This window comes from Protomyctophum bolini, assembly GCF_963924005.1.
Source record: "Protomyctophum bolini genome assembly, chromosome: 2".
NCBI lineage: Eukaryota > Metazoa > Chordata > Actinopteri > Myctophiformes > Myctophidae > Protomyctophum > Protomyctophum bolini.
The window spans coordinates 44,678,739-44,697,044 of NC_137863.1; the positions used below are offsets into that span (position 1 = coordinate 44,678,739).

The 18,306-nt window shown below is 43.3% G+C and overlaps 1 protein-coding gene across 7 annotated transcripts; it reads left to right on the forward strand.

Moving 5' to 3' along the window:
• Positions 1-2,584: 2,584 nt before the first annotated feature.
• LOC308330719 (uncharacterized protein) lies at positions 2,585-15,204 on the forward strand. 7 transcript variants are annotated; one of them, XM_080785699.1, is made up of 13 exons: positions 2,585-2,714; positions 4,378-4,426; positions 6,658-6,709; positions 7,358-7,408; positions 7,671-7,742; positions 8,558-8,764; positions 9,247-9,450; positions 9,911-10,210; positions 10,364-10,562; positions 11,244-11,404; positions 12,161-13,750; positions 14,122-14,339; positions 14,847-15,204. In XM_080785699.1, exons 3-13 carry the CDS (start codon positions 6,668-6,670, stop codon positions 14,914-14,916), a joined length of 3,114 nt encoding a protein of 1,037 aa, XP_080641825.1. In that variant the 5' UTR covers positions 2,585-2,714; positions 4,378-4,426; positions 6,658-6,667; the 3' UTR covers positions 14,917-15,204. The 7 variants fall into 7 exon arrangements, with proteins under 7 accessions (XP_080641825.1, XP_080641827.1, XP_080641822.1 ...); XM_080785696.1 differs by lacking the exon at positions 2,585-2,714 and adding an exon at positions 2,925-2,961; XM_080785698.1 differs by lacking the exon at positions 2,585-2,714 and adding an exon at positions 2,925-2,961 and having other exon boundaries at positions 11,244-11,368.
• The last annotated feature ends 3,102 nt before the right edge of the window (positions 15,205-18,306 follow it).

The window sequence follows — 18,306 nt, forward strand, 5'->3', positions numbered from 1 at the left end:
AGATTCGGAACAATGTGAAGAGCGGAGCTGGTCATCACCAGTTGGTTGTGATCGTACCCAGTACTCTATATAAGCTTGTGTTTTCATGTGTTCAGTTGAGGTGCTGGCTACAGGCTCCGTCTGTCCATTTTCATCATCATCTTCACTTTTCACTGCTAGTAAAGTCAACGATGACCCTGCAGACTCCTCTGGTCTTTGAAGTAACTCCTTACTCTGTGGAGGTTCTAGCTTCACCTGGACCAGAATGGGACTCATCTCCTGCTGTTTGTCTTTAAATTGTGGAGGTTCTAATTTCACCTGGACCAGACTGGGACTCCTTTCCTGCTGTTCTTCTTTAATCTGCGGAGGTTGTGGTTCCACCTGGACCAGACTGGGACTCCTCTGCTGCTGTTTAGGGGAAACCTCTTTAGACACAGGAAGCAGTGTGAGATCTACGAGGAGGAGAGAGGAGGCAAGATCAGCTGAGAACAAATAAATGTATTTTCTGATTCTATCAGATTTATTCTACTAATTAGTTTGTTAGTTAGCACGAAAACAGCATGGTCGTTTTTCACCACCTGTGTGCAACCTAACACACAGAAACACACACGCACATATTAACTAGTGTATATATGGTGATTTCGGGTGTGCCAGTACAGTACAGTACAGTACAGTAGAGGCTACAGTAGAGGGACCCCCACACGGTAACTGTCATTTCTCAATCGTTTCGGACACGGGGCGGCTCGCCGGAATCGGAGTGTAGACAAGCCATACTTATGTATGGCAGTAGTTTCATGATCCTCGTAAAGATTTGTCCTTCCCCGAGGGTGGAGTTGGCTGCCTGTGTGGTGTCGGATGTTTAGAGTCTTCATTCTCTAGCATTGGCTATACCTCTGGCAGACGATGGCTGATTGGAAACTCTTGTCATATCTCCCAAGCCTAGTCCGATCTACAAGCCGCTGTAGAAATAGCAGTGCGAAAATAGCCGATCTACAATCTAAAGAAACCAACTTTGGAACAGGAGAGGTGCCCAAATATGGCTGTTTTTGGTGAAATACTCCGCCCGCCCAACACACCCTGCTGACAGAATTATGTGCAGTGGCGTGCAGACATTTAGAGGGACAGGTGCTCAAGTGAAGAAAAAAAGGGCACCTTGTGCAGCGCGTGGAACCGGGCCGGTTGCCTTAATAGTGTGAGATTTATAGATTTTGGGGCATAAATAATATGGAAGCTTTTTATCAAGAATTGATCAATGTCACCATGGTCCGAATACTGTAGTGTACACTGTACAGTGTACACTGTACACTGTACACATAAAGGGCACATTTTTCAAGGGGGGCAGGGGGCACCCCCAGGGGCACACCCTAGTGTCCATCTGTGCACGCCACTGATTATGTGCAGTTTATTATCACCCTCCCCGAGTCCCCGCCCGGCTTCCCTCCCCCAAACACGAGCCAGTTGTGTTCATATGCTAAACAAGGCTGGATGCACCGCGGTGGATTCAAACCCACAACCTCCGCAGTGATGGGAAGGCACTTTACCACTGCTCCACTCGAGCACCCCTGTGTGTGTGTGGGACTCACCGTTAGTGCAGTAGTCGTTATCCTCAAGGGTGATGGGAGTCATGCAAGCAGCAGTCCTCCAGGGGGCAGCAGAGCTCAGGTCTTCACTCAGGGCTGCCAAGTCACAGGAATCACTGGTAGACATCTGCTTTATACAGTACACGCACACGCAAACAAACAAATTAACTAGAAAAAGTGCACTGCAATCGGATGCTGCGTTCATGATTTGTGGAATTTTGTTTAAAACAGGCCACCCATGCAAACTTTAGATGTTAATCATCTTATCCAAAGAAGAATCATAGAAGAATCATAGAATCTTCATCATCACATGACTATTAGATATCATGTGCAGAGACGGCTCCAGGGGGGCTTCTGGTGGAGGCCTAGTCCACCTTTAAGCCCCCCTCCCCACAAACCCAGTTGACTGACTTATATCAGCTCTATGTAAACCAAAATTCATTAGTGTGGCCCGTGCTCTAAATAGCCAGCCCCCCAGTCGCGAATACACTGCTCTCGGCAGCGCACCCCCCACGCCTCCGCCTCCCAGTTCTTCTGCCTCTTTTTCCATACGGTTGTCATGTCATGTTTTCCTTTTACTTTATACCTGATGTAAACAAGTCTTAGTGCTTTTTTTAAATCCTCGTAGCAGTTTTTGTATTGACCCATTTACAAATGTCAATCAAGCTTGTTTGTTAAATGTAGGCTATAGAATTGTACAATCCTATGCGGTAGGCTATATTAATGTCTGCAGTTATGAATGCCTGTAGTTATATGTACATTGCCTACTTTATCCGCAAGATTCAGCGATTTAGCCAAAGCGATAATTTAAGAAATATAATTAATATTATTAATTATTAATAACAATATAATTTGAAAATGTATAGAGCCAGCGGCAGGCTTTTTGTAATTCTGCAAACTGTTAATAAATACTTCAATCAATCAATCAAATCATCCATCTTGGATCTGTCCTGGTCTCCCCAAATTAGTGCAGCTAGCTGCGCAACCCTGACAGCCAGGGACGCTGTTGCGCAGTTGTAATGTAGGACAGATCCAAGATGGATGACAGATTCCGAGACCGAGTGGATTAAAACCTTAAAGAGTATGATTAAAACACATTTTTTATTTAAAACTACAGACCTCCGGGTTTCCGAACCTTCCCGGATAATCGGACAGGTAAGGCAACCAGGAAAGCACATTAGATTTTGCATTTGTACTGTTTGTACATGTTCAGAGTTACTTTGTGGGCAGGGAATCAGGGATACAGGACATACAGGAGGAGGGGAGTACACAGACAGGCAGGGGGTTTCGCTCTTCTACACATCAAAGGTTATAAGTCTTTGGATTGAAAATGTCAGAATCGACAATACATCTACGAGAGTCTACATTTTGGAGTCTAAAACTCGAATGTGTCTAAGAATAAGTATGATTATTGGGGTAGCATAATCGTGAAGTACGAGCGTCATGTGTGAAGTCTGTGAACCGCCGCCATGGCTAGTAGACCAAGACCCTACAAAGCATGGTGCCACTGTAAAACCCATTTAAAGACTTACAAAACAAACATTAACATCTCAATATTAGGTCAGAATGTTAATCAAACAAATATTTAACTATAACATATTAAATAATGAACGAGCATTTAGTGTTTAATAGTTTACCTGGGACAGTAGAGATGTAAACACAGCCGCAGAGGTCCACTTCCTGACTCTGTCCAGACGTCACGTGACCAGTCGATTATCAAAAAAGCACAACAAGTTAACAACCGAGGTGGTGGAAGCTGGTGAGGCGAGGTTAACAACAAGCAGATCACATATTGACATGCATTTTCCATAGTTTTATTTTTTATTTTGTATTAAGCATTTTACCCGTTTTAACGTTTTTAACCTCTTTTTCACGGGACTTGCAGTAGGCCGCCCTATATCATTTATTCTCACAAAATGGTGTCTGATTCTATGGAAATTTGCTTTTCATTTTCTACAACTTAATTGATGAATTCATTAGGCCTATCTACCCCGGGATCAGTTTGACTATTAAATAACCATATTGATTTGAAAGGTGGGCACTATGAGTAGGGAAATCTGGGCATTTGTTTTGGAAAGACTGGGAGTATAGTGGGCATTTGGGGTGAGAAAAGCAGGCACAGAGGGGCACCAGGAAGATCCTTATGGGGGAAGACTGGGCACCTTTCAGTAAAACTGGACTTTGTCTGACGGTACCTCAGTGAAACTGCATCTGAATGTAGTTGCATTCCAGTAATAAACATAGCCTAGCAGACAGCGCGTTCTGTGGACAACAACTAAGAAATATTCCTGTTTTGGTGCCCGGATTTCCCCTAGTGCCCACTCTTCCGAGGTCAGTGGTGCCTGTCATACTGTATATTATGATTACCATATCTTTAAAATATAACCACTAATGGGTGATGCAAGCTAAGGCATCTCAGAAATTGGTGCCCACATTTCCCAAAGTGCCCACTCTTCTGAAGTGCCCAGTGTTCCCTGTGCCCTGCCGACGCTGTTTAGGTGCCCACTCTTCTTCCCCCACCACACCCACAGTGGCCACTTTTCCACTAGTGTCGAGCATATTTTCCTGTATCATTGTATACGTTTACTACTGTACTATTTAGCAAACTGTTAATAAAGTAATGAATCAATCAATCAAACAAACAACCAATCAATGTTTTTTCGATTAATTGAGAAATAGGCTTTCTTAGGTTTAAGTCAATAAGACTGTACTCTCCTGTGCTTTTTTCCTGCAAATAGTCAATCAATGAATGAATGAAATGTGTTCAACTCATAACTGCTCTAGAGATACAGTGTGTGTTGTTTCCCCTATGTCACAGTGCCCCCTGCTGGACTGCGTTCATTCCTGCCTCGTCGTGTAGCCTGTCGGTAGGTGTAAGAGAGTGGCGACACGCTTTGATCTCGCCGTAGTTCCAAACATTGGAACTATCTGATCCCATTGAGATAGAATGAGCACTTCCACATTCCATTGTTACAATGGTAGTCAACGCTAGTGTCGCCACTGGTGTATTGTACAGACAGTCATGTGTTTCAAGACTGTAGTGTAGATGCAGTTTCACTTTCATTTATCAGGAAGTTGTGGAACACCACGGACACAGTGACTGAGTGAGTCTCCTACATATAATTACAATAATAATAGTCATCTAAATACTCAATTAGAGTATGATGTTTTCAGAATATAGACCAAACGATAGACTAAGATATGGCATTCGTCTTTGGTTTAAAATCATAAGGGATCTCATAGTCTTGATACAAGACTTCTGTCTCTCACGACCGTGTCCGTCTTGTAATCCAAGGCTAATGGGGATCAAATAACCTTTTTATGGCTGGTTGGCATAATCGAAAGTCTCTGAGCAAGATTGTGCACATAATGGTTAGCTAAATATATAAGTACGTTTATATAATAGGCAGGGTTGGGGAGCCTGGTTACTTGCTAACAAATCCGATTACCACATGAAGGGGGGTTTCTTTCAGTTACATTTGGGTTACTTTTAAGCAAAACTCTTGTTTAATGAAACATACAAGTTGTAGGCCTACCATTGATAACCAGACAATAATGTTGATTCTTGTTGAACTTATGAAATGAAGAAAAGGAAAACAGAAATATGGTTAAATCAGTGGTTCTCAACCTTAGAAAATATTTGGCCCTGATGTAGGCCACCATTATGATTCATGTTAAAATATACAGTCTTATTCAGCTATAGACACAGTTTGCACAAAAGGAAAATTAATTCCTAATCATTATAATAATAATAATTCCCTAATCATTATAATAAATATACAATTATAAAGAATATATACAGCCAAAGTCATGCTGTACAAATTGATAGGCCTATTGGAAAAAAGGACACAACAAATAAGTTCTCACATGGCAGAGTGCAACAGAGCATAAGCGCAGGCACACATGAACTTCCATGCGCGGCCAAAAGCCTGCCGGCGTCTCTTCCTGGTTTTTAGACAGCTGGTGGATGGAAATGAAGCTCCACCCACGCGGCAGAATGCTGCGGCTTTTTGCCACGCATGGAATCCTAGGTCTGCTTACACCCAAAGACAGGCAGGCAGGTGGGCAGGTGTTTTTTATGTGCATATGTGTCTTTCGATGTTGTCTCAGTAAAGGCCTATTCATAGTCTGGACTTTCGGTGGTGAGGTGACCACCGCTCCGGTGGTGAGCTGACCACCGGAGCTGAAATAACGTTGAGCGGTGGTGAGTAAAAACAGAGAGAAGGGCTGGAGCGGTGGCGGTGGTTTGCTCTTCACCGCGGCTCGTGACGTCATGTTGTAGTTCGGTGGTCACCTAACCACCGAAAATCCAGACTTAAGACCCCCCTCTCCACAAGGTGGGACAGTGCACCAAATAATTATGGTCAGATTATAGTAATCCAGTAATCCAGTCAAACCCTAGTCAAGCCACATCCAGCCCTTACTTTAACTTAATGTGGCCTGCCGTTTAATACAGAATACTGATATTGATTTTAGCTTAGATATAATTGATTTAGTAGCTTAATGCCTAGCATGCAAATTGTATTGTCTTCATTATTTACAATGCAATTTTATTTAAGTTCATAAAGTATAATGCTATATCAATTTAATATTGTCTTCTTTCCAAACAATTTTCAAAATAGCTTACAAAACGTCACTTTGTGACATGTTGTAAGCATGTTGATCAACTATTTCTGCTATTTTCAAAAAATAAGTGTAATTATCTATCTTAAAGAATTACGATTAGGTGCAGGCCTAGCCAGGTGTGGTTTTTTATGGTTCCGACCTACATTTCAGATATACTCTCTCCTCCTATAACTCGTCGTAGCCACTGCAGATCCTTCCTCGGGCAAAGGAACGTTCCAAAGTCCACTTTGTACACTTTAGAATGCCCAAGAAGGAGAGAGAGCCTTACTTGCTTTAAATCCCATCTTAAAATGTATTTCTGCAAAGTTGCTTTAATGTTTTATATCCTTAATTCTAATTGTATTAAACCCCATTTATTTGTATTTCACTTTTATTTGAAATACAAAGAAAACAACCCATGCAAAGTTTATATAAAGTTGTATTATTATTATTATTATTACTAATGACGTCACATTTGTTGTCTTTCTTAAAGGCTTATCAATATGTCAAGCAGTCATGTTGAAGATGATGACGCCATGGATACTGTGAGTGGTGGCAGCAACTCTACATCTGACCTCAAACCCTTAGATCTCCATATATGGAGCTGACCTGTTCTGACACACATATGTTGATCCTTTCCCATCCATCCTTCCTCTTCGATGTCTCCCTTTTGACTGATACCTGTCCGTTTAAACTCTAGACGGGCCTGCCACAAAGTAATTCGTGCAGCTGCGCCCGGCCCCACTGCCCCCGCTGCCACCCTTAGATCTCCATATATGGAGCTGATCTGTTCTGACATTCCATCTGTTGATCTGACCTCATCAAACCCTGTACACTCAAGACACGCTCCATATTTGGCCAGTACAGAATTAATTCCATATGTTGATCTGACCCCCCATGCCAAAGCGCCAGTGCTCGACCAGCAGTCTGCTGTCACCCAGTCTGCGGATATGTTGATCTGACCCCCCATTCTCTTGCCCTCAGGCGTCTTACTGGTAAAGAAGAGATTTAATTTGACCATTTGAATAATATTGCATTGAAACAACACCATGCAGTGCATGTTAAAAACATTACTAGTCTTCAGAAGAACGTACCTTAGTTATTTAATATCCACATCAACATGCTGCTGCATATCAGCCAAAGGTTTGATTTGTTGACTTCCTTTTACGACTGTTTGTGGTTGTTTGGTACAGGAGGATTCAGGCCAACAACATCAGACTGCCCCAGACCGGAATGCTCTCATGGTAGATATATGTCTGTTATAAATGCTCTCAGGGTAGATATCTGTCTGTTATAAATGCTCTCAGGGTAGATATGTCTGTTATAAATGCTCTCATGGTAGATACATGTCTGTTAAATGCTCTCACGGTAGATATCTGTCTGTTATAAATGCTCTCACGGTAGATATCTGTCTGTTATAAGTTCTCTGTAAACATTTACCATCAAGTCTCCATTTCAGTTGACCATTTAGTAGGCCCTACAGTGACATCTACTATCTTTCTTTAGATTGCAGGGTCAAGTGTGGATCCTCTTCCTATCGTCTCCTCCCAACCCAGACCGCTTTCAGCCAATACAGTGGTGAGTAAAACCCTATCATTGTCTCTCAACCCCTACCGCTTTCCGACCAATACAGTGGTGAGTAAAACCCTATTATTGTCTCCCAACCCCTACCTCTTTCAGCCAATATAGTGGTGAGTAAAACGGGGTGCATACCGTATGTTGGTTAGACATACTAACAGAGCGACAGGCATTAGTCCGACAACACCGTCCCTCCCGAAAGGACTAAGGGCCGATTCATACTCCTATTTTACCGCTGTTTCGGCGCTGTAGTGCCGAAATGATTTCGGCTCGTCGGAAATTTTCAGTAGCACCGAAGAGCCGACTTTAGGAAGGTACCCGCCCCCCCCCGAACCTCAAATGACGTCAAATTGTAGGCTCTACAGCGCCGAACCGACTTTTATTCGGCTCTAAAATAGGAGTATGAATCGGCCTTAAGACTAACCCGTGGCAGGTTCAAATTAACACATGGCTTCCTGCGAGGTTAGGTTTGGATTTTGGGTAAGGTAACGGACTAATGCCTGTTGGACTGTTAGTACGTCGGACCAAACACATGCACCCGAGTAATACATGGCCACAAACATGGACAGTTTCATGAGTTCATTGAGCCCAAGTATGATCACCTTATTTGGTGTCGCGTTGTCAGGCAATTAAAGGGGGGGGGGGGGGGGGGGCTGTGGGGGGCGTGGGTCGTCTGCAACCATTTTGGGGGTCCTCCTTGACACGAAAACGTGCGAGAACTACCGGTTTAGAAGGCATTCGTAGAATCGGCCTCAGGCCTTTTGGGTTAAGTTTGGCAAAGGGTGATATCCACATTGTTGTTGTTCTGCTTTCAGTCTCCTGGATGGAACCAGGGTGTAGGAGGAAGGATGGAGATAAATCCTGGACGGAACCTTGCTTCTGACAACGGACCGACCTCTCTGGAGTCCATGACCTATCCTCCGACCTCTCCCGCGACCTTTCCTCCGACCCCTGTGAATTCAGAGTCACAGACAGACAGGCCTCCTCAGTCACCTGGCACCATGCCAGCAGCCTTTAACGTGGTAAAAATATCTATCCTAAAATAATGGCCCATTGACCCATTACAACCAGGGAAGCATCTTCCGGGACCTTTTGGTCTTCAAAATAAGACTGAAATGAATGAATTAATACCTGGCAGTCAATGTTAATGGGTACAGTTTGGCAATGGGTGTTTCTCATTGTTGTTTAAGCAACATTACACGGAGAGGGTGTGCGTTACCGTCATTAACGGCACGCCTGCGTTGCGGACAGGAACGAGCCGATATAGATGAGTTCCGTAAGCAGCGCAGAAGTCCTCAAGTGTAATATTGCGATTATACCACATACAACATATATATTATTCGATAAAAGATCATATTCTTTTCATGACAGATGTAGCCACTACGACCTAATATATATGTTTTGATTAAGGGCGCGGAGATGCTCGTTTGAATCACCGGTAGAGAGCTATTTCAACCAATCAGATTGCTTCCTCGAAACTACCTGTGGTATAATTTGCTTCCAGCCTCAGAGTGGAGGAGGAAGGATGGAGATAAATCCCGGATGGAACCAGAGTGGAGGAGGAAGGATGGAGGTAAACCCTGGATGGAACTATGGTTCTGACAACGGACCGTCCTATCCGCCGACCTCTCCGACCTCTGTGTATTCAGAGTCACAGACGGACAGGCCTCCTCAGTCACCTGGCACCATGCCAGCAGCCTTTAATGTGGTAAAAATATTGATCCTCCGGGGAAAGCATCTGTGTCATTTTAGCTTTACAGTATACAGTATAATTATAGCAAGATAGAAAACTCTTAGGATTTAGAAAAGTAGTTCTCGAAAATAGCAGATATAAAAGCTTGTACATCTGCTATTTTTTAACATGTTTGAAACAAGTTGAAAGTGTTTGAAATTTCTTGAGTAGCCTACCGTAATTTAGATTTTTCTTTACCCAAATTCTTCTCTTCTGGGGGGGGTGGCGGTCTACTGAAAGTGTGAGAACTACTGATTTAGAAGGTATTTGTAGAATCGCCCTGCCAATGACTTCTTTTGCAGTCTTTTTTATTTTATTGATTTAAGTTTGATCGTGCAGCTCTTCACCACCGTATGCTCGTTTGAATCACCGGTAGAGAGCTATTTCAACCAATCAGATTGCTTCCTCAAACTTACCTGTGGTATAATTTGCTCAGAGTGGAGGAGGAAGGATGGAGATAAATCCTGGATGGAACCAGAGTGGAGGAGGAAGGATGGAAGTAAATCCTGGATGGAACCAGAGTGGAGGAGGAAGGATGGAGATAAATCCTGGATGGAACCAGAGTGGAGGAGGAAGGATGGAGGTAAATCCTGGATGGAAGAGTGGTTCCGACACCGGACCGACCTCTCCGTCCTATCCGCCGACCTCTCCTCTGACCTCTGTGTATTCAGAGTCACAGACAGACCGGCCTCCGAGTCCTCAGTCACCTGGCGCCATGCCAGCAGCGTTTAATGTGGTAAAGTATTGATCCTAAAATAATGGCCCATTAACCTATTTTAAAAAAAAACGTGGAAGCATCTGGTCTGTGCCGTTTTACATTGTAGCAGTGGTGTGTTCTAAGGTTTGCCCCCATGCTATAAAAGTAGATGTGTTTACAATGTGTTTTCAGGCTGAATTAGGGACTGGAAGAGTGTGGTGTCTCGTTGACGTTCAGGGTTGGCCACAGGATGAACCACCCTTACAGAAACGTCAGCTGGAAAAGGCTCTGCAGTCTTGGTTCAACAGAAATGAAACGATGTCAGCCACAAGTTGCACCATTAAAAGTCTCTCAGGTGGACGTGCTGAGGTCACCATTCAACCCGATTCAGGTACAGTATGTCCTTTTTATTATAGAATAACACATATTGAACAAATGAAAAGTATTATAAAAAGCACTGCTGACTAAACCTCCTAACTCCATTGGATCCTCAAACTGTCGGTCAAACCACCTAACTTCCCGTCTGACGTTCATAATCATTCTAATCCAATCAACAACAACCAGCTCCACATTAAAAACCTAGCTCCACTTGAGCTGTATTTGGGTAAAGTGATGATAATATAAGAACAGATTGAGCTGTATTTGGGGTAAAGTGATGATAATATAAGAACACATTGAGCTGTATTTGGGGTAAAGTGATGATAATATAAGAACACATTGAGCTGTATTTGGGTAAAGTGATGATAATATAAGAACACATTGAGCTGTATTTGGGTATAAAGTGACGATAATATAAGAACAGATTGAGCTATCTTTTGGTAAAGTGGTGATAATATAAGAACACATTGAGCTGTATTTGGGCAAAGTGATGATACTATAAGAACACATTCAAGTATCTGACAATGTTTAAAGTCACCATACCAACTTTATGAGGCAGTGTATGTGTGGTATTAAAAAGGAAGTCATGTTTTGGACATAGTTGGTCTGTGCCCGACAGCAGAGATATCTTCTGTTTCCCAGTCTTTCTTTGGATTAATGCATCATGTGGGGTTTTGTTTTTTCTTCCTTCAAGCTCTTGAACGTCTTCCGACGTCACGAGACATAACCCTGCCAGTGAAAGACAAGACAACGGTGACGATAAGGTTTCTGCCAGCAGCAGAGATTCAGACTCCAACACCAGGCAGCCGTTCACTGGAGGTTCATTCTCCATTATTACCAACAGCCGCACAACATGTACGCATACTCATGGATTCAAGTTTCTCAGTCTCAGAAGCCACAAGATTAAGATTCCATTATACCTGTATAGACACCAGCATGTCTTCCATGGAGGCATGTTGCGCACCAAAGATCTACAACACGCTCACAACACGTTGCGGCGTGTTGTGAGCCTGTAGATCGGCTACTTCCGGTTATTTGGTTATTTTAAGATTAATAAAGAGTATTTAAATTGGTTAAACTAGCAATAACTATAACTAACATGCTCAGAAGAAACCTCAGTCTGTGATGTCCTCAACCTCAATGTAGAACAGCAGCAACATACTGTATGGTTTAGAATAATGATAAATAATACCTAAACATAATCATAACATTTTCAGTCGCGAGATTACACTTTGGCTTCATTCCATGTGTACTACCTGTACTGCTGGGGTTGTCAACCTTTTTGGCTGGGGACCCCGGAAATGTTTTGGCTATGTCTCACGACCCCCGCCCAACCAATACAAATTGACGGCTACAATATATCATAAATACTGAAACCAGATATAATTGTTGAGGAAAGTTCATGCACGTACATACTGTACATAGGCATACAGTATGTGCCAACTCTTAATTTACATTTTGCAGCCATTCAGTTACAAAAAACATACTTTCTTTTTTAAATAATGTGGGGATCCCCCAAAATAGTTTGGCGACCCCCAGGTTGAGAACCCTTTGCTGTACTGTACTGTGCAACTCGCATGAATTGAATAACAAGATTGCATTTGATTCCAGGTGAAAACCCACAAGGAGTCACAGAGCGCTGCTGCTGAGCCAAGACGTCAGGAGACCACGCCCCCTCAGAGAGGTCAGGACACAGAGGTCAGAGGTCGGGAGACAAAAGTCAGCGCCTCGTTCCCTCAGAGAGGTCGAGACTCGGTCAGCGTCCCGTTCCCTCTGAGCCCCTTCGTGTATCTGAACCAGGCGTACCGGGAGGAGATGGAACGCATCGAGCGAGACAACGGGGTCACCATCACGACCGAGGTCAAGGTGTCCTTTGAAGTCGACAAGATCAACAACGGAAGTTCGCCGAATCCCGAGCGCGCTCTCGCGGAGTTCACGACTCTGGCTCAGAAGTGCTTGAGCAATCTGGACGGCGTCACCGTTCCTCTCCCGTGCGGCGGTGCCGCCGATCAGGAGTCAGACTGGAGGCGCGTGCTCCGAAGCGTCCTGCGAGAAGAGTCCAGGCTGGTGCTCAGCGCGTCCTGCCGGGAGATGTCGCTGATGGGGCCGTCCAAGAGCGTGGCAGACGTCCGCGAGTCCTTACCAACGACGCCACAGCAGAGCACCACCTCGACAAAAACCGGCATCTTCTCAGCCGCCGCAGCCGCTCTGCGGGATCGTCGCGTCGGACCGCGGGAGATCGGCATGTCCGGGAAGGACCCGTCGGTCTCCGGCGGGCTGCCCATGCATCGGAGCCACTGGACGGCAATGACTACGACATTTGACAGGGTGCTGGCGAACATCAGGACAAAGTACGGCGTGTCGTTGGAGCCAGAGTTCTCTCGGGATGAAGTCACGGTTCGGGTGAAAGCTGCTGGCGGCGGCGGCGGCAGCAGCAGCACCGTAGCAGCCAACTCCCTGGAGAGCCACGCCTTCAGAGCTCTGCTGCGTCTCTACCAGAAGGTTGCGACGTCGTCGTCGACCACGGGCTTCTCCCCACAGCTCCCCGACCAGAAGGCCCAGAAGGTAGCGGACGAGATTCAACGAGACACATCCGACGCTCTCCATCCTGGTGTCGGTGTTCGAGACGATCGCGGCTACCGCGGGTTACCGCAGACCAACCTGCAGGGCCCTGCCGTGTTCAAAGATCGCGACAAGAAGACCAAGATGGGACACGCGAGTCACAGCGACGAGCAGAGTGCCTACCACGGGTTACCGCAGACCAACCAGCAGGGCCCTCCTGCGGTCGACGTCGTGGATCGTGAGCGCGTGAGTTGGCCCGTGTTCAAAGATGGCGACAAGAAGACCAAGATGGGACACGCGAGTCACAGCGGCGAGCAGAGTGCGAGAACAGCCGCCGCGGTGGCTGGAGGAGCTACAGCAGCTGCAGGAGAGACCAAAGAACCTTGTCCGATATGTCTCGAAACCCTTCCCCGAATGGAGAAACTGAAATGCGGCCACGAGCTCTGCAAGGACTGCAAGATGCAGATGGTGGAAATCAGTGGGCCCATCTGTCCCGTTTGTAAAGATGTCTTCGGGAAGATACAGGGAAATCAGCCACCTGGAACCATGACATGGCAATCTGAGCGCTTCTCCCTGCCTGGATTCCATCACTGTGGCACGATAACCATCAACTATAACATTCCATATGGAACACAGACGGTAAAAAAAATGTTTTTAATATTTATCATATTGTTTATGTTCCTCAAACGTATTTCTAATGTTTTGAGCCTAAATCACCACTCTGATATAATCAGTCCATGTAATTTCTGTCTGACATCACGAGTAGCACCAAATCAGTTCTCCTGTTGTGAAAACCACTGCACATAAAAACCCAAACATTATGAGAAAGCCTGATTGTTCAAAATTGGATATTTGTGAGGATAGAAGACACATAAAGACATCGACAAAAATAAGATGGGGGGGGGGAAAGTTGAATTTCATGTTCTAGGACCATTACCATAACCATACTGTCTGTTTTATGTTAATTGCTCAGCATATTAATGCATTTTAAACACTCGTCCCCTGTACAGGACAAACATCCCAACCCTGGGAAGCACTACTACGGCACTACAAGAACAGCTTATCTGCCGGACAACAAGGAGGGCCGCGAGGTGGTCCGGCTCTTGAGGAAAGCGTTCGACCAGAAGCTGATCTTCACCGTGGGGACCTCCAGGACCACCGGCTCGGAGGACCAGGTGACCTGGAACGACATCCACCACAAGACCTGCATGAGCGGAGGACCACAAGGGTATATACTGCACAGTTCTGTATAGGACAGTTGCTTCTCAAGATGTGATTAGCTTAAAGGAGAATTCCATGCTAGAATGGTTTCTTATCTTTCTTTGTAGTTGTTACGTCCCCACCAAAGAGGTCCAGGTTTTTTGTGCAAAAACTCCTTATTGGCTATTTTCCCTACCATAAGCCCTCAATGAATTGCATTGCATTGAATGGGAATTGAATGGGGCTATGGGGTGTCATGCTAATTCGCTTATTTCCATCGAAAGAAGTAGTAAAGTGTGCCGCTTGGGATATTATTTACATTATGAAGAGAGGATATATACAAAGAAATTATAATTTTGAGCGATGGAAATAAGCGAATTAGCACAACACCCCATAGCCCCATTCAATTCAATTCAATGCAATTGAATACGCGGCCTGAAAAGGTTGAGAACCAACCACTGCTGTAGGACTACTGTGATTTCATGTTACCTGAAATGGATACTCAGACATGTTGTTGTGTTTGTTTTCCCTACAGGTTTGGTTACCCTGATGACAACTACCTGAGCAGAGTGAGGGACGAGCTGAAGGATAAAGGCATCAAATAAAGAGAGAAACTCTACTGTCCGTAAAATTAAACATAATAGGGAACAGAAGTTCTGACGTCACTCGTTCATCATTATCTCATATAATGGTAAAAAAAAAGAAAAAAACGGACTTAGTCGGTCACTCATAATGTGATACAGTGAGTTTCTAGTGAAAATGTAACACATTTGGTGGCAGTCACATTATTTATTTCTCGCCGTCAATTCTTCATAAGCCATTATGAGTCAAACCTCTGGGATCATTTGTTTATTTTTCGAATACAGTTCTTACAGTATTTGACGCAACATAAGACAGGTCTATGGGAATTCCAAATTGGGGGGGGGGGGGGAAGCGACCCAGGCAAGATGTGTAACTTACGTCAGACACCGGTTCTCCCTAACAATTTGCTTTGGGCACACTGGCATCTCAGAAATTACTTACTACCTTTCGTGCCATAATCGTATATTTACATTTTATAAAACCCAGCACTTTAATGCCACCATCGTATATATTTACATGTTATGGTGTTTATAGTACAGAATCAATGATCATTATAATATTTACCGCTTAGGGCCATCTCCATCTTGGAGCGGTCAAAAAACAAACTAGATTGACCCACTGAAACAGCATCGGATAAGGGCCGATTCATACTCTTATTTTAGAGCCGAATAAAAGTCGGTTCAGCTCTGTAGAGCCTACAATTTGACGTCATTTGAGGTTCCGGGGGGCGGGTACCGTGCTAAAGTCGTCTCTTCGGTGCTACTGAAATTTTCTGACAAGCCGAAATCATTTCGGCACTACAGTGCCGAAACAGCGGTAAAATAGGAGTATGAAGCCCAGATTTTTATGTATAGAGATAGGTGGTTTCTGCCCGAATTGTAAAACCCACGCAGACATAAAAGGGTGTTCAATAGCATTGATGTATTATAAACCCACAGACAAAGGGTGTTCAATTGATTTATTAAATCAAGTGAATAAAAGCTTAAATATGGAGGTAGGTTTGCGTCCGACAGTGACAATATCATGATTATCATCCAATAGCTATATGTATTGGAACATATGCATTAACGTTTTGATTCAATCTTTGTTTTAAGAAAACAATTCTTCAGGATCACTTACAGCACGTTTTATTTCTCATTTCCTAGCTCAGGGACGTGTTGCCTTATGTTGACTTGGTTTGTTTCAATGCTGCACTAAATGTAAGTTTCTCTGGACTACAATATTAGCACATCAGCTCAGTATCAAAGATTTAGGTAGCTCTTTGCTGATTAGGGACTTTATTTGTGAATCTAATAAATGAGAGAGTGGGAGGGGACTAAAATGACATCGCTACAAGTTTCATTATGTTGGACTATTAGGCCTACTTGGCTTTGTGGTTAATCGAGAGATTCTGTTCTTCCTCTTGTCTACCTTGCTGTGGAAGGCAATACAATTATTTTCGAATCAATATGTTTGTGTCCAATTTGTCTTTGTAGGCCTACAAGCATGCATGCCAGTCTGAGATGGTTACTGTCACTGTCCCTCTGTTATTCAGAGGTCCTCTTTAGTTTTTTAATTAGTTACATTTCTTGAGAAATCTCAAATATATCTCTGTACTAGAGGCTCTATATTCTTTCCAGGAAATACTGCATGTAATACATTTAAGCATATCCTATTTCTACCAGCATACGTACAGAACTCAAATTTGGATTTCTGTACAATAGATCATAGAGGTCTACTGTATTTCAAATATACAGTATAGTGAAGCAACAAGGCATTTAAGTTTAATTTGCAAAGTAGAGGAAAGGTTGAGGACATAAGCACATATCTGGTCTCTTCAAATGAGAGTGAGGTAAGGGTGAACAGGATAGGTGGGCAGGGCACCAAGGAAGAGTGGGCATCTCAGTGTTTCAAAATGCATGTTTTAAAGTAAAATAAACACGATTGGACATTAAAACCATTATAAACATTCGACAATAGTTTAATAGTTCTACAATCGCTACAAAACCTGTACATTCAGGTTTCTTTCATTCATATACAGGAACTTGAAGGATACATTTAAGCCTGATAATGATGATGTTCTGTTCACATCGTGTATACATTATATTACTTACACATTAAAAATTTAACATTTTGGACAAAGTAGCCAATTTTACATTGGGTGCATGCCCAGATGTCATAGTGCCCAGTGCCCACATATCCTGTATCTGCCTCATTTACCAGCCTTTTATAGTCCACTCACTGTTAACAGTTTTTGTATTGAGTTGTACTTGAAATGTACTGGAATTCTGCAAACAGTTAATAAATCAATCAATCAAAGTCAGGAAGGAAGTTCATAAGCATTTTTTTTCATTGGGCACAGCCCACTAATCCGTATCCGCTCTAGGACGGATATGCAAACACCAAAGTGAATCGTCACCAGTCAGTCAGAATAATGGTCAGAATACTGTGTCTGATGCTTTCACTTTCATTTATCTGGAAGTTGTTGGAACGCCACAGACCGAAACAGTGAGTGAGTCTTCTACATTTAATTACAACAATATTCATCTAAATAATCAAGTAGACTATAATGTTTTCAGACTATAGACGAAACTGTAGATTGAAATGTTATTATAATGTGTTTAAAATCACAAGGGATCTTCCTGAGACTGCATGCATGGCTAACCCTGAAACACCACGGCCAGAGTGGCTTGTCTGCAAAAGTATAAGTAGCCTATCAATAATGCAATTTAGAATACCGGTACTCTATTCTAAATTACTAAAGTAAAAGTCCGAAATTAAAAATGTACTCAAATAAAAGTACAAACTTTAAAAAAGAATGCATGCGCGTGTGCGTACGGTATAGTGTGCATGCGTGTGTGTGTGCACTAGAAATAGCATGCATAGAGATTTGACATGATTCTTCTTAACAATGATAGCACATTTTGGAATAACTGAATTCGGTTGACAGTTTAAATGTCTGTGTAGCGTTACTGCGTCAAATTCCTATTAGCCTATAGCCTACTTTGGGCTACTATAGCCTACTATAGTTGCCCGATGCCGAGGAAAAAGTCTAGACGTGTGATAAAAAATAAAGACTGATGTCCAAACGTTGACTTAAAAAATAACATTTATTCACTGTAACTTCAGTATTACATAAAGCAAAATATATATATGTATCTGGTGAAAATTCCAGCTTCATCATTAATATACACACACACACACACACACACACACACACACACACACACACACACACACACACACACACACATAGGCTACACACAGGACAGGATAGCCTATTTTAAGTGTTATAAAGCAGATGGACTTTGATCAAAAATGTGGTTGCTGAACATCACATTATGTAGATTGAAAATAATTAGAAACTTATATTTGGAGCTAATTCATACTTTTATTATACACTTTTCAACCTGTTCCACAGCAAGGAAGACCAG